The sequence below is a fragment of the Colletotrichum paranaense genome (assembly GCF_030867605.1).
Source record: "Colletotrichum paranaense strain IMI 384185 chromosome Unknown Scaffold_3.1, whole genome shotgun sequence".
In the NCBI taxonomy this organism is placed as follows: domain Eukaryota; kingdom Fungi; phylum Ascomycota; class Sordariomycetes; order Glomerellales; family Glomerellaceae; genus Colletotrichum; species Colletotrichum paranaense.
The window spans coordinates 229,632-242,850 of NW_026848961.1; the positions used below are offsets into that span (position 1 = coordinate 229,632).

General features: G+C 54.4%; 5 protein-coding genes across 5 annotated transcripts; 2 read left to right on the forward strand and 3 right to left on the reverse strand.

Annotated features, from left to right (window-relative positions):
* Positions 1 to 867: 867 nt before the first annotated feature.
* CPAR01_03611 (uncharacterized protein) lies at positions 868 to 975 on the reverse strand (the record flags this gene model as incomplete). The annotated part of the gene is made up of 1 exon (XM_060487898.1): positions 868 to 975. The coding sequence occupies one exon, from the start codon at positions 973 to 975 to the stop codon at positions 868 to 870; it is 108 nt and encodes a 35-aa protein (XP_060352104.1).
* A 2,638-nt stretch (positions 976 to 3,613) lies between these two features.
* On the reverse strand, positions 3,614 to 3,850 carry CPAR01_03612 (uncharacterized protein; the record flags this gene model as incomplete). Its single annotated transcript, XM_060487899.1, has 1 exon — positions 3,614 to 3,850. One exon carries the CDS (start codon positions 3,848 to 3,850, stop codon positions 3,614 to 3,616), a length of 237 nt encoding a protein of 78 aa, XP_060352105.1.
* A 2,926-nt stretch (positions 3,851 to 6,776) lies between these two features.
* On the forward strand, positions 6,777 to 7,091 carry CPAR01_03613 (uncharacterized protein; the record flags this gene model as incomplete). The annotated part of the gene is made up of 1 exon (XM_060487900.1): positions 6,777 to 7,091. One exon carries the CDS (start codon positions 6,777 to 6,779, stop codon positions 7,089 to 7,091), a length of 315 nt encoding a protein of 104 aa, XP_060352106.1.
* Positions 7,092 to 8,254: 1,163 nt separating this feature from the next.
* CPAR01_03614 (uncharacterized protein) lies at positions 8,255 to 8,482 on the reverse strand (the record flags this gene model as incomplete). The annotated part of the gene is made up of 1 exon (XM_060487901.1): positions 8,255 to 8,482. The coding sequence occupies one exon, from the start codon at positions 8,480 to 8,482 to the stop codon at positions 8,255 to 8,257; it is 228 nt and encodes a 75-aa protein (XP_060352107.1).
* A 2,057-nt stretch (positions 8,483 to 10,539) lies between these two features.
* CPAR01_03615 (uncharacterized protein) lies at positions 10,540 to 13,154 on the forward strand (the record flags this gene model as incomplete). The annotated part of the gene is made up of 3 exons (XM_060487902.1): positions 10,540 to 10,559; positions 10,681 to 11,580; positions 11,660 to 13,154. The coding sequence occupies 3 exons, from the start codon at positions 10,540 to 10,542 to the stop codon at positions 13,152 to 13,154; spliced, it is 2,415 nt and encodes an 804-aa protein (XP_060352108.1).
* Between the last annotated feature and the right edge of the window lie 65 nt (positions 13,155 to 13,219).

The window sequence follows — 13,219 nt, forward strand, 5'->3', positions numbered from 1 at the left end:
TGCGACAGTAGTACAGCGATTGCAGCGATTACGGCACCGAGCATAAGGGCACGGGATGTTGGAGAGCACACACATGATTGGATCAGAGGCAACACTTTTTTACGAAATACAGAGTACAGAAAACGAGAGTAGGGGAGAGTCTAGGGTGCGGGGAGGGCCTTGCTTGGCGAGGTGGGGGATCAGCAATGTCGCTCGCTCGCTCTGAATGAATGCAGCAACATGTCAGTTTTCTGTAAAACGGGCCCCCTGGTTCATAATGAAGCCAAATGTGATGTGGTGACCAATGAATTGATGCGTTGAGGTCCAAAAGGGAAAGTTTCCTGCCTGCAGTGAGGCCCCAGATGAGTGCATGTCCCCACGATGTAGGGAAGGGTGCAACAGCGTTGATTGAGACTCTGGGAGGTTGGGCACCATGCTGGAGATGATGGACTACACGAATCGCGTAGGGAACGAGCAAAGCATGGAACCAAAATCATTTCATGACTTTCTTCTAGAAGGACCGGCTAGAGTCTAAGTGTTGTTCATGGCATTGATGAAGTTAGGATGGAGAATGTGGAGGGGGTTGGTTCCTATTATTAGGCATTGACGAGGTTGAGAGTTTGACTGGGGGTTTAATTGATTTTTATTTTTTTTTTGCTCGTCATTCGCGAATGGCCCTCATCCCTTTTTTTTCCCTTCCTGGTCAGGTCTTTTATTCAAGGATGATACTAGTGTGATCCATTAGGAGAAGTTTTTGGAGGTTCCATGTGATGTTGCCGTGTGCCGACATGGGGATGCCTGGTTGGCTGAGTTGGCCCCTTTTTCTTGGGAGTGTCAATGGGAAGGGAAGTTGGGAGTCGCGAATGTGTGTGTGTGTGTGTGTGTGTGTTAGGTCAAGTGGTGGAGTGGAGTGGAGTGGGGTAGAGTGAGTGAGTGAGTGATGAGACGGTGGTGATGATGGGTGATGAATGATGGGTGACGGCTGAACCGTTGCATGAGAGGGAATGAGGTCGGAACGGTAGAAGAAAGTGAGGATGTTTGGTGAAGCTGTGAGAATGACGTGAGGGGTGGGGCATCACCGAAGTGAGTGAGTGAGTGAGTGAGTGAGTGAGTCGGTGAGGAGGGGTGCGTGTGGTGCAGGTGGAGGAGGAACTGAGTCGGAGGGTGGGGGAGCAGCAGAGCAGCATCGTCGACGGTTTTATGGCAGTTTACTTTTCATTTGATGTGGAATCTTGTTTATTGCCTTGAGGGAGCTTCAACGCATTCGGATTAAGTAGACTTGCTAGCCTTTTTCTTTTTGCTTCTTTTTTTCCTGTCATCTTTTGGCATAAATCTGTAGGGTTTTGAGAGAGGGTGCAGTGCTCTGGAATAGTTCTTCTCTTTAATGATGGATGGGGAGGAAGAACTGCAGAATGGTCAAGTGACAGCGCAACTCCCACAATCTCGTGACCGCGGGTTTTCCCTACTTTTATTTACAATCTCTTTCCTGAGTGATGAATCTCGCAATATGTGTATGTGAGGAAATAGTTTAGTATAAAAGTGTGGTAAACAACGTCCTTGGGAGAAAGAAGTGGAAGACGCACCCAAATGGTGTTGATGTACGGTGAGACTTGGTTACTTGGGACATTGAACGATTACCAAAGACATTATGGATTAGCCATCCATCGGTACATGGTTGACGGCTGGCCCCCCGGTCCGGACAGAGCGACGGCAAGGTCACGGATGAACCGAGTCGGACGCGGGACCCGGTCTACGGAGCCCCTGACCCTCGGGAACGGCGACTGTGCACGGTGACGAAATTGAGAGGAGGGTAAGTGGGATGCTGGATGATTGTTAAAGCGAGAGAGGAAACCCCCCCCCCCCCTTCTTCCATTACTACGAAGGTCCTCCGACGAGATCACGGTGAACAGCTTGACGCGCACGAAGCGGTGCGGCGTAGTCACGTCAAGCAGAGACGAACATCATCATGCTCATCAGTGGAGGGGCCCCTCCCGAGTCCTCCCTGGTGTCTGATGTTCAGTCTCAATTCCAATGCAGGTCCGGTCCTCCACCAAGGTGACCAAGGTAGACTCCCGCCTCTCCGTCACTCAGTCTCTAGTCCTCTCTCGCCCAGTCATTCATTCTGGTGTTGGTCTCGCGTGAACTAGGGTGATGGAATTTCCCGTGAGCTTTTCCCAAGTTTTTCCACCCACCCGTTGCGTCATGGTGGGGCCGGGTCGACAGCGGTCTACTGTGTACTGACTCTACTCTTGAGCTACGATTGTTCCTGGTTTCGGAGTCCGGACTCTTGAAGGGTTGGTTGGAGATGCACTCAGTGTGTGGCTCATGTGGGGTAAGTTACCCCCCAAATCGCTCATAGCCTCATACGCAGGACTCCGTACTGATGGTACGCGATAATAATGTACGTAGGCAGTAAGGGGGGCTCCGCCCGACGATCACTGATTGATAACAGAGAAGTGCCGGTTCGGAAAGGGAGAGGGGGGTTCGAGAAGAGTCGGTGTCGGAAGTCGGATGTGGACCTACACGTGTATGAACGGAGTATGGTCCATGGAAGGGGCTGAAGTTGGTTAGGAGGAAACTTGGCACGTGAAGAGGGTCATTCGGTTGTAGACGGGGCATTTTAGACAATTTGTGATGACATTGGGCTGACTTTGTGAGTACAATGTTTCAATCACATTTGCCAAGAATAGCCATGATGGCACAGAAAGAAGTTGATGTGAACAATTTATTTGGGGGTATCTATTCCATACACGGGAGCCAGTGTTGGAGGCTCTGCTAAAGAAGAACAAGAAAAAAAAGATACAAAATGCAAGGCAAGCAGACGCAGGTAGAGAGTCGGAGGGGTGGAGGGGGCAAAGCAAAAGATGGAGACGAATGTCGTAGCTTTGCATGTCTCTCGAACGATGTTCTTCCCCCTTCCCCTTCACATCCCACCTTCCTCCGCGTGCCCCGCCGGCGATACAATCATGGAGGGTGGCTCTTCACTCCCTTCCCCTGCCTGCTGATGGTACGAGCAGCAACTTGCAAAGAGGAATTGGTACGAAGCCGAGAGTACAAAAGAGACAAGAAAAGTGGGCTTGATGTGATGCCCGACCCTGATGGCGTGACGGACGAAACCTTTTCGGATTTACGTCCCTTTCCTCCCAACCCCACCCAAAAACTGCCGGAATTTGACGTGAATGTTTGATTGTGTTGTGTGCGCCGTAAACTCCCCGATGCTGTAGATCCGGAAAACTCTCAATCGAACGAAGATAGAATTGAGCGTTTGGCTGGTGGCTCTGTGTAAAAGTCCCGCTGTTGATAAGGCACCCGAACGCGAAAGCGACCGAGTCAGCGGCGCCGGTTGGAGGTAACGTCGGCACGGTGGGGTGGACTTGAGCTCGCATGCTGCAAGTCCAGCTTCGAAAGATTGATGTTGTTGTTTTTGAATTCCAATGTCCTTGACGCCTTTCCGGTTTCCATGACTATCGTAAATGCGTACATGCAGGTAGCCCAGTATCCCAAGTTGAGATGATGTGTTACTTGGTCCAACTAGATAAGAGTGGTTGTGGAGAGCTCTATAAACACCCCAAGCTGAAGCTCAAAGCTTCATGCTCAGGGCCCAAGAGCCGACCGAGATGCGTACAGTCGCCATCTATTTGGGTCCGCGCCACGAGGAGGCAGACGGTGATCGAGACATGGGAACGGTGGTCTCGCTGCGGTCGCTGTCCATGGAGCGCTTCTCAGGAGAAGGGCTGCGAGGGAAGTAGGAGGTCATGCTGGGGGCCTGGACGCCGGGGGAGGGCAGATCGGAAGGCGAACGGCGGGTTTCGCGCCATGAGGCGTAGATAGACTTGCACAGGTGTGCGGACATGGTGTATGTGGGCGACATTTTGGAGTTGGTGTGTGTGGTTGTCGTGTAACAAGACTTGTTTGTAGGTTGTAGGTTGTGAAGAGACGGAGAAGCTCTCAGGTAGTTGTAGAGAGGTGGTCGCGTGCTTTGTATAAGAGGTATAGTGAGGCTGAGAGCAAGTTGGATGTGGAGTTATCGACACGCGGCTCTGGTGGCAGAGGGAGAGCAGGATGGTGGTAATAGGGCTTGATCGGTTATTATTAGAATCCTTGAAAGGGAGAATGGGAAACAAGATGATAGAAGGCAAGCTATGAGGGGGAGCAGACGGGCTGCATTATATTTGGGCTGGAAGCCGTGGGCAAAGAGACGAACTGCGCGGTAGGCGTGGATGGTGGGCGTGGCACCAGACCAGGCACCAGGGGGACCCTTTTTTTCGCTTCTCCCCTTCCTCCACTTTCTCCTTCTGACTTGTACCACAGTAGGACGATTTGTATGAATGCCACAGGTAGGTACTGCGTACATTTGTGATGTATCTTTACGGCGCGCGCGCTCCTATCTGTCAACTTGGACCCAAATCGGCGGACGGGGGGGCACGAAACATGCGATTTGGCGTCAAAAGAGGCAGAAAACGGACGAGGGCGGACATGGGGAGATTGAGTGTGACTCGCTGCGCAGAGGGAACCACCCACTAACAAGGCCCGGCGAGTTCCCTTCACACCCCTCCCTGGTGGGACGAGCAGGCAACGCAGGCTGGCAGCACCTTCAACCCTTCAACTCCCCCCCACTGCCCAAGAGGATAGCCGCCACAGTCAAGATTCACCAATGAAGAGCTCAGAAGAGTGAGATTGATGGCTTTTAGCCAATGGATGCTGAGGCAAAGTAAGCAGACGGGAGAATCTGGTGCAATCTGACGGGAGGAAGGTGGGAGTGAAAACGTACGATTCGAGGCCTGTGGCTGTGCTAAATCATCATACGGACGGGTGGGCGTTGGTGGTCCGGAACTTGAAAGGGCGGACGGGTCCCTGTGGACGCACGAAGTACTCCGTACCTACACATGTATCTCGTAAGGTAGGCTGGGCTGACCATTTTTAGCCACGGCACATCATCTGGTTCGTCGGCCTGGCCCTTGAACTTTGAAAGGCCCCCCATCTAGATCCAGAAGAGCTTGCCAGCGGAAAGAAAGAAAGTGTGACTGGATATGGCTGGATGCCGTTGTTGATCCTTTTGGCGGGGGTTTAGTACTTAGTACTTAGTTCGACGTTGGGTACGAAGTACGGAGTATGCGTGGGATAATGATCTGTTTGTTAGCTGTTGATGGATATTGAAGAGCGTTGGTATCTCACCAGGGTGAGGTCTTGTCCACTTCCAAACTGCTCACTTGGGACATTGCCATTTCGGCCATCGCAAGATACACGACGACATCTTGCTTCAAGATGATAATCCGGCAAGACTGACGACAGAGAGAGGGGCAGATTCGTTTGACTCTTACCACGATACGTCACTGCTTGCGTGCTAGGGATGGGGAATGAGCAAGCAAGACTGACACCAGCCACAACAGGTACCTACGCACAACTACGCAGTATACCAGGATCTTCATGATTGGCCAGGGTTCACGACCAAGGCAGCTGCACCACGATCTACGCCTGCCACGGTCAATAACGATCCACCCGTGACCGAACCGACCCTCGCAAGGCAGAGGCAAGAGATCCCGAAGTGGTTGCCGGGACTTGGTCAGGTATCCGTTTACCGTACGGTACTACTCCGTATGGGCAGTACATAGGCCCTCAGCTGCTACCGTACTACATGCATACTTGCCCAGGTCCAAGAGAGGCAGGCAATGGCACTGTGGATCGGCCGCTTCGGGTCGGAGCTCCTCCCGAGTCTCTGCTCCGACTTCCTTTCCCGATGGGATGCCCAAAGGAAGCGAACATCTGCCAAGTTTGGGAACTCAGGATTGGCCTTTCGGCTTTCCCAGCCTAACGCCGCGCGAGAAGCTACGTGAAGGTTGCGCCAGATGAGCTCCAAGGCTGACTGGTTGTGGACGGTATGCCTACTTTGGAAGTAAGATACCAACAGTACTTTAGATTTCGTGAAGGGCAGAGAAACCCGCCCTGCCTTACAGGCTGGAGCTCCACGTTCCGAACCGTGGGGGCCCGAAGCTTCTGCTGCTGCCCCGCGACAGCGAGACCGACCAGCAGCCTGCAGACCACCCTCTTCGAAACCTTGACGCTCCAGCGATACGGTGCTCACACGACCAAGCTCCAACTAGCAAGCTGCAACTCCTCCTGCTGTGCCGATTGGAGCTGCCGGAAACCATCTTCTTCTGCCTTGTGGCTCGGCGCGCGATACTCGAAACTGTAAGATGTACCGTATGTCCGTACTTCCGGCAACCATTTCCCGCCGGTTTACCAGTTGTGGATGGGACGAGTTCGTCCCAGTCTGGGGGATTGAGGATGTGGCATGGGTTAGGTAGTGAGCTGTGCGTTTCCGATGGTTCCAGATGCTCTCTCATCCCTTTTTGGGGCTCTGGCGGCTGAGAAATGCTGACCAGCTTTGCGTTGGCTGAAATGCTGATTGCAAATCACAAATGGGCAAAAGACGGCACGCCATTCTGTGTGGAATTGTAGAATGGTCAGCGTGTGCATATTTGTAATGTGCCTGACAAGCTGACTGTGGAAGTGGTAAGGCGATTTGCATGACTGGTCGAAGAAGAATCATCGAGTCCACTCGTTCGCTGGCTTTGCAAAATGTTCCTTTGACGTAGAGACTTTTGGGGAAGGCGGAGAATCCCATTTGTTCAAGGTGACTGAAAAATTGACCAATTTCAAGGAGGAACATTGTTTGCCAGCTGTGGTGCGAATACCTGCTCCGGTGACTATTCTGACTCCGTGGGGTGAGCTTGCCCTACTTATCTCAATATGGAGCTAGGAAAAACATGAACATCCGATATGGTGTAGTGGCCAACATGATGCCCTCTCATTTCAGTGAGAGGTTAGGCATAGCCCCGAGTTCGATTCTCGGTTTCGGAATATTTTTGCCATTTCCACGGATTACGTATCCGTGGAGTGCGTTCTCGGCTTGTTGTTCATCTTCATGTTGTCAATTTGACATTCTTTTACCAGTATTCGTCTGGATGGTCGTTTTGGCTGTTGTTGTACTGGGATTGTCCGATGCCTTCGCAGCGACCAACAAACAAAAACGTAGGGTTCGTGCGCTCTTGACAGACATCTTTGATGGCATCCAACACCAAAGATGCAATTTACGCACAGCTCTCCGCTAGGACCAACTTGTCAAAGTTAAGCAGCCGCCCGTCAGCGGTCACCTTTCCTAGCAGAGCCGTCACAGAGTTAGTCTCACTTGTCACCGCAATCCTCAGGTCTGCCGAGGCGATCGGTGGCAGACATAATATGAGACGTCATAGCTTAACGGCCTAACAGATCCCGCAGGGCGCCCACGATGGCGCACTTCGGTCGTTTCAAAAGATGATGGCTGGCCGCTATCTCACATCTCATTCGGGGAAGCTGGCCTTCTTTCTTATCCTCTGGAGTTTTGGACGTGGTGGTTGTGTATAGCTCGCCCATCTTATTGCGAGATTGCGTCGGTGAGTCGTCAGCTGAGGGGAAGGATTTGCTTACGGCTCACCGTCCGGCCACAGACGAACCTGGGGTTGACAAAAGCCCAGAGTCTGTGAGCGTGGTGGTGTTGGGTTAGCTTCGATCGCAAACTCACAAGCAGTTGCCCCAAATATGCGCAAGCATAGCGAATGTTAACGTGCCATTTGCCATGATTCCCAATGATCAGAGACGTTTCGTTCTGGATTCACTGATTCGTCCACTCATCATTCTCCTTCCAACTGCGGTCGCTTTGAAGTGGAGAGGGGGCCAAACGTCCGGGGCAGTGATGGCGACGGCTGCGGTGGGCGACGGAGACAGTAGGAGATTTGAGGGTTGAGAGGGAAGCCGGCCGAGTCTATGCCATTACGACATTGGAGCGTCGCGCAAAAGTCGCACGCGCACTTGGCGTTTAATTGAATCTGGGGCTGAGAGAAAGCCCGAACGGTGCGAACGGGAGTCTCCCAACATCCCAACCTTTCCGATCGAAAGTGAAAGGGAAGGGGGTTCATCTTTAATCGACTTTAATGACCTCTGCTCGTGGACTTAATGCGCAGAGTGAGGCTGTGAGGGAAGCACGAGGTGAGGGTGGGGGGATGAATGGGCAAAAGCCTATTACTCCTGGGATGAAGAGGCCAGGATGAGGCAACCTGCGTGAAGTTTGAACAGGAAAAAGCTGTTGGCTGTAACTTATAGGTGCCCGACATATGGTTCGACGGGCATTTTACGCCAGACTTTTTCTAGCGCAGCACACTCGATGCTTCTCGAGTTCTCAGCCCCCTTGAGGGAGACGTTGTTGAAACAGGCAGACCCTAGATGCGGTGGTATGGGGCTACGTCGGACGCATGAAAGTGTGAGTGGTGCCTGGCTCGCCTTCACATTTCGCGGTCTTGATGGGTCTTTTGGGACTTTGGGTTGAACGGAGAGGACAAGATGGGATGGGGGCGAGGGGGATATGCGGTAGGGATGATTGGATCTTGGGTGAATGAGAAACCCGGGTTGACCGTTCCAGGCCTTGAATGGTTCTTTTCTTGTGGGTTGAGAGAGGGCTCCTCTGCATGAAGGATCCTAGTGGACAGGAGAATGCTTCATGAAGGGATGCCAGCTACGGGGTCGGTCGGACAGTCCCTTTTGGAAATGTTTCGATTCTAGAGCAATAATCCGTGAGAGACTCATCCATAAGAGGCATAGATAGTAGAGTTCCAGCCACGCGTGTCGTAGGTAGTCGAAAGCCCATCGGTATGCAGGTGTCTACGCAGTAGAAGAGCCAGAGCCAGAGCCAGAAGAGAACAAGTCGGTTTCTAAAGATGGAAAATGCAGAGTGCCATGGCGGCCTCTGATTGGTCTCATCTGTAACAAGACCAGCCGTCCACCGGCAATGCTTCCCCCCTTCCTGGTTCCTTCTTATTGTGGATTTTGAGGTGCTTCAAGTCTTCCTCCCCCCCTGCACCTTTAGTGTTGAGTTTGACTCTAAGGTATGCAGCCCTGGCGAACATGCGCAGAAACCGTCCCCTCCCCCTTGTCTGCCCCCTTCTCGGCCGTCGTTTTCTCCAAGAGACATGCCGGTAGTTGGATGTGCTTCTATGCCCTTCATGACAGTAGTAGCGAGGGCTTTACGTCTGAAACGGCAATGGGAACTGTTGGCATCCAATCGTGTCCGTCCCAACACGGCCTGAACTAATTCCACCTAATTACATGTTGCGGATACTCTCACTAACGCCGCCGCCGCCGCCGCCGCCGTAGCTCCCGGATCGACCTACATCGTCCCTCTCTTCTATTATGGGCTGCAAGTGTTAGTCCGCCGACGCCTCTTGATTACCCTTTCTGAGGGCAAGAAACATACTCAGGCGTGTTGGTCAAAGTCCCATTGGTGAGTGGCAATGTTGGCAAGCCAAGCCAGCATTGACCGAGATTCGGATTTCCTTCGTCTCTCAAACGTCGAGAAACAAAGACATTGTCAGACACGGCCGGCACTAGACAAGACACGTCAAAGTGATCAATGCTTTCTTCTCTGTCTCTTCTTCGTCTGTTCTACCCATTCTCCTCTTGGTCCCAGATGATCGGATCCTCTAGCTTTGCCCTCGACTCACACTATGACCCGTGAGCTCATCAAAGCTCAGCCACCCCTATTGCCAATTACCCAGCACGGTCAACGATATGGCTCTGCGGGCTTTGCTTTCTCTACTTTTTTCTCTCTTGTCATCCAATCTACGAACTGTCTGGAGAAGAGTGAATATGGCTGAGTCGCTCACCACGCGCGAGGGCTGCCATCTCATCTTGCATCTCAAAGCATCTGCATCCAACATCCCTGGGTGCTCTCGTCATGCTCCGACGTCGTCACCCCTCCATCTTCGGGCATTATACAGCCCCATGTCACATCTCCCTCGAGTCTCCCCCTCACCCATCCACACACCGTGACCCATCCCACTAGTCGTCCTCGACTTGCGCTGCGGCTCATCCTTCCGCATCAGAATAGAGGCCTGAGAAGTCTCAAATCCCTTCCTACGCCGAAGGGAAACAAGGTCCCTCCCCTGCCCATGATCTGCCCATGCCCTTAGTCCAATAATCGGTCACCACCCTTCCTCCACCTACGCTTCTGTGCCCTTCCTTGTCAGGGCGCCGCCTCTCCCGCACCAGGCCCGCCGTCCGAGTCTGAGAGGTCGGACGGACAAGAGAAGGAGAGTAAAGAGAGGCTAAGAGAGAGTCCTCTGACATATACAAGACGATCGCAAACCCTGGCGCTCGGCCATGGATGCCTTTTTCCCTTCCTCCTTCCGCCCCCTTCACCAAACGTGTCAGTTGCACGTCACTCTAAAACTCTATTCTGTTTTGTCTTCACTGTTCTAGACGAGACGAAAAAGAAGCTACTGCAAAAGAACCAGGCCTACACTCTTTCGATCTTCCTTCTGTTGCTGCTGCTGACGCCTCTGCCTCATCCCGCATTGACCGGCTTCTACTAACTATACTATACTACACCTTATCCATATTGGCAATTCCTTCAATCATCCTTCTTCTTCATTCATCTTTGTTAATCTCTTCATGTCCATGTGCCGCGCGAACGACTCTGCGCTGCCGTCCTCCACGAGGTCATGGAAGTTGTAATTCCACCCAGAGATCATGGGCCGTCCTACAGATATGTATGGGACGACGAAGGGCAGGTCGAGAGGATAGAAAGGTTGGACCATTCCAGCACACCCTCTTTACAGAATCTTTAGAGTTAAGTTTGTGCGGTCAACTAACATAACTCCCTCAACGCAGAGTCCGCTTTCAAGAAAACAACGAACAGAGAGATAGTACAGTGAGCAGGCAAACGGTGCAATGGCCTTTTCTCCGTCACCAGAGCTCCGCTTCCGATGTCGCCTCGTCGAGGCCTTTTACTGGCTTTACGGGGAGCTTCCCGGACCCGCAAAGTTTTCCACCAAAAGAACCAAAAGAACCGACACGAAGAGCGACGTGGGCGCCGGGGAAGCGCAACTCGACGGCCACAATTCTGGAAAATATCGTCCCGGATTACATCATCAACTACATCAGGGGAGAGACGCCCGAGACCATGGCGCAGCGGAGAGAGGAACGCAAGAGGCAGACGGAGAGCCCAGACACATTGGAGGCACAGGCCACCGCGGCGAATCACGCGGCCGCGCAAGGATTTTACGACGAGGCGACCACGGATCGACCGTCGACAGGCGAGAACGAGATTGGGGATCTCGAACGGATGCTGCCGCCGGCGGACGAGAAGCGCGGAGGCGGAGGGACCTTAAGCAGGATGAAGTCGGGCTGGAGGGCCGGCATCGCGTTGAACATCATCATCGGCTTCGCCATCCTCATCGTCGCCATCGTGTGCCTCGTCCTCGCGCTCGTCGTCGTCGGCATGATCAGGGGCGAGAGCATCATCTTCAAGGGCTCCTGCGCGACGGCCGAACAGCTCAAGATTGGCCTCTTTGTCGCCATCAACGTCATCACCATTGTGCTGCTGTCAGCGGCCAACTACGTCTTCCAGGTCCTGAGCAGTCCCACGCGCATCGAGATTGAGATGGCGCACGACGGGAGGCGGTGGCTCGACCTCGGGATCCCTTCTTTTAGAAACCTGCGTTTCGTCTCGAAACCGCGGGTTGTCATGACGGTCATCATTATGCTGGCGGCCGTCAGTACCCAAGTAATGTATGCGCGCGCTGCTGCTGTTACTGCTGAAAGCATGCTTCCCTTCATCAGATCTGACAGGCGTTGACTTTTTCACTAGTTATAATGCCGTAATCTTTTCGACACAACCTGGCTACGCCCACCAGGTCGTCTTTGTCACACAAGAGTTCCTTGCCTCGGGCCAGTTTAGCAACGCCTCAGAAACGAACGCCGGCGGTCTCTCCAGAGGCGATATTCTCGACCTCCAAGACCTAGCGTCCCGAAAGCAGCTCACCAACTTCACAAACGCTGAGTGCGCAAGTCAATTCGGCGGCGTCTACCAAAGCGACTTCACAGCCGTCGTCCTCGTCACGGATGTCATCGCTCCCAGCAACGCCCTCGTCCAGACCCAAAAGTCCGGGTCCTCCCTCGCCCCCTTCATCGTCAACCCGTCCAACCCCACGCAGATCAAGATCAACAGCTCTTCGGTCGAGTACTGCCTCGCCCGCCCCGAGGACCGCAACCCCTGCACCGTCGTCCTCAACGGCTCCCTCCTCGGCGTCATCGCCATCCTCAACCTCGTCTCCGTCTCCGCCATCGGCGCCGTCTACTTCTTCACCGGCTTCGAGCCCCTCGTCACCCTCGGCGACGCCCTCGCCTCCTTCATCTCCCAGCCCGACCACACCACCCGCGGCATCTGCCTCCTCGACAAGACGGACGTCAAACAGGGCCGCTGGGGCTACCGCGAGGCCAAGTACTGGACCTCGCGCGACCACTTCTGGTTCCAGACACCCGGTTTGACCCTCTGGACCTTTTGGCTCATCACCTGGGCCACGCCAGCCGCCCTCGCCGCCGCCGCGCTCGCCGTCTCCCTCGGCAAAGACCCGTCCTCCTCCCTCGGCGCCTTCGGCAGCGCCCTCCCCCACGAGCTCTACCCCCTCCCCAACGGCGGCGCCCGCGCCGGAGTAGCCATCGTCGCCGCCCTCCCCCACCTCCTCCTCGCCGCCCTCTACCTCTCCACAAACGCCCTCCTCTCCTCCTACTACCTCTCCCACGAGCTGAGCCAGTACGCCCTCCCGGGCATCTCCCTCCCGCTCCGCGTCAGCTCAGGCCGGCCCCGCGGCACCCAGACGACAAGCCTCTACCTCACCCTGCCCCGCCCCCTATCCTGGCTCCTCCTCGCCTTATTCGCGGCGCTCGGCCTCGTCCTGAGTAACGCCGTGCGCATGGTGTCCGTCGACATGCGACCCGCCACCCGCGATGACAGCTTCCCCATGCCCATCAACGGCGTCGGCTTCAGCGGCGTGGGCCTGCTCGCGTTCCTGGCGCTGCTGGTCGTCGTCGCGGCGCTGGTGCTGGGCCTCGGTCTCCGGCGCGCGGACCCGTCGCCCACGAGCGTCGACGGGGAGAAGGCGGGCAATCCGCTCGTGCTGCAGGGCGGCGGGTGTTCCGCCGTGATTACCTCGCGGTGTCACCGCCCGCCGAGCGACGTCGGCGCCGCGTATAGCAACGTCGCGTGGGGCGTCGTCGATCAGGATCCCGAGACTACGTTTGGGCACGCTACGTTCTCGAGTCAGGGCGTGAGCGTCTTGGATCCTGCCAAGGGGTATGCTTGATCTTGGTCGCTTCGTTGGGTCACCTTAGTGTTTGCATATTGTTTCTTATTCCATTTCCCGTTCAG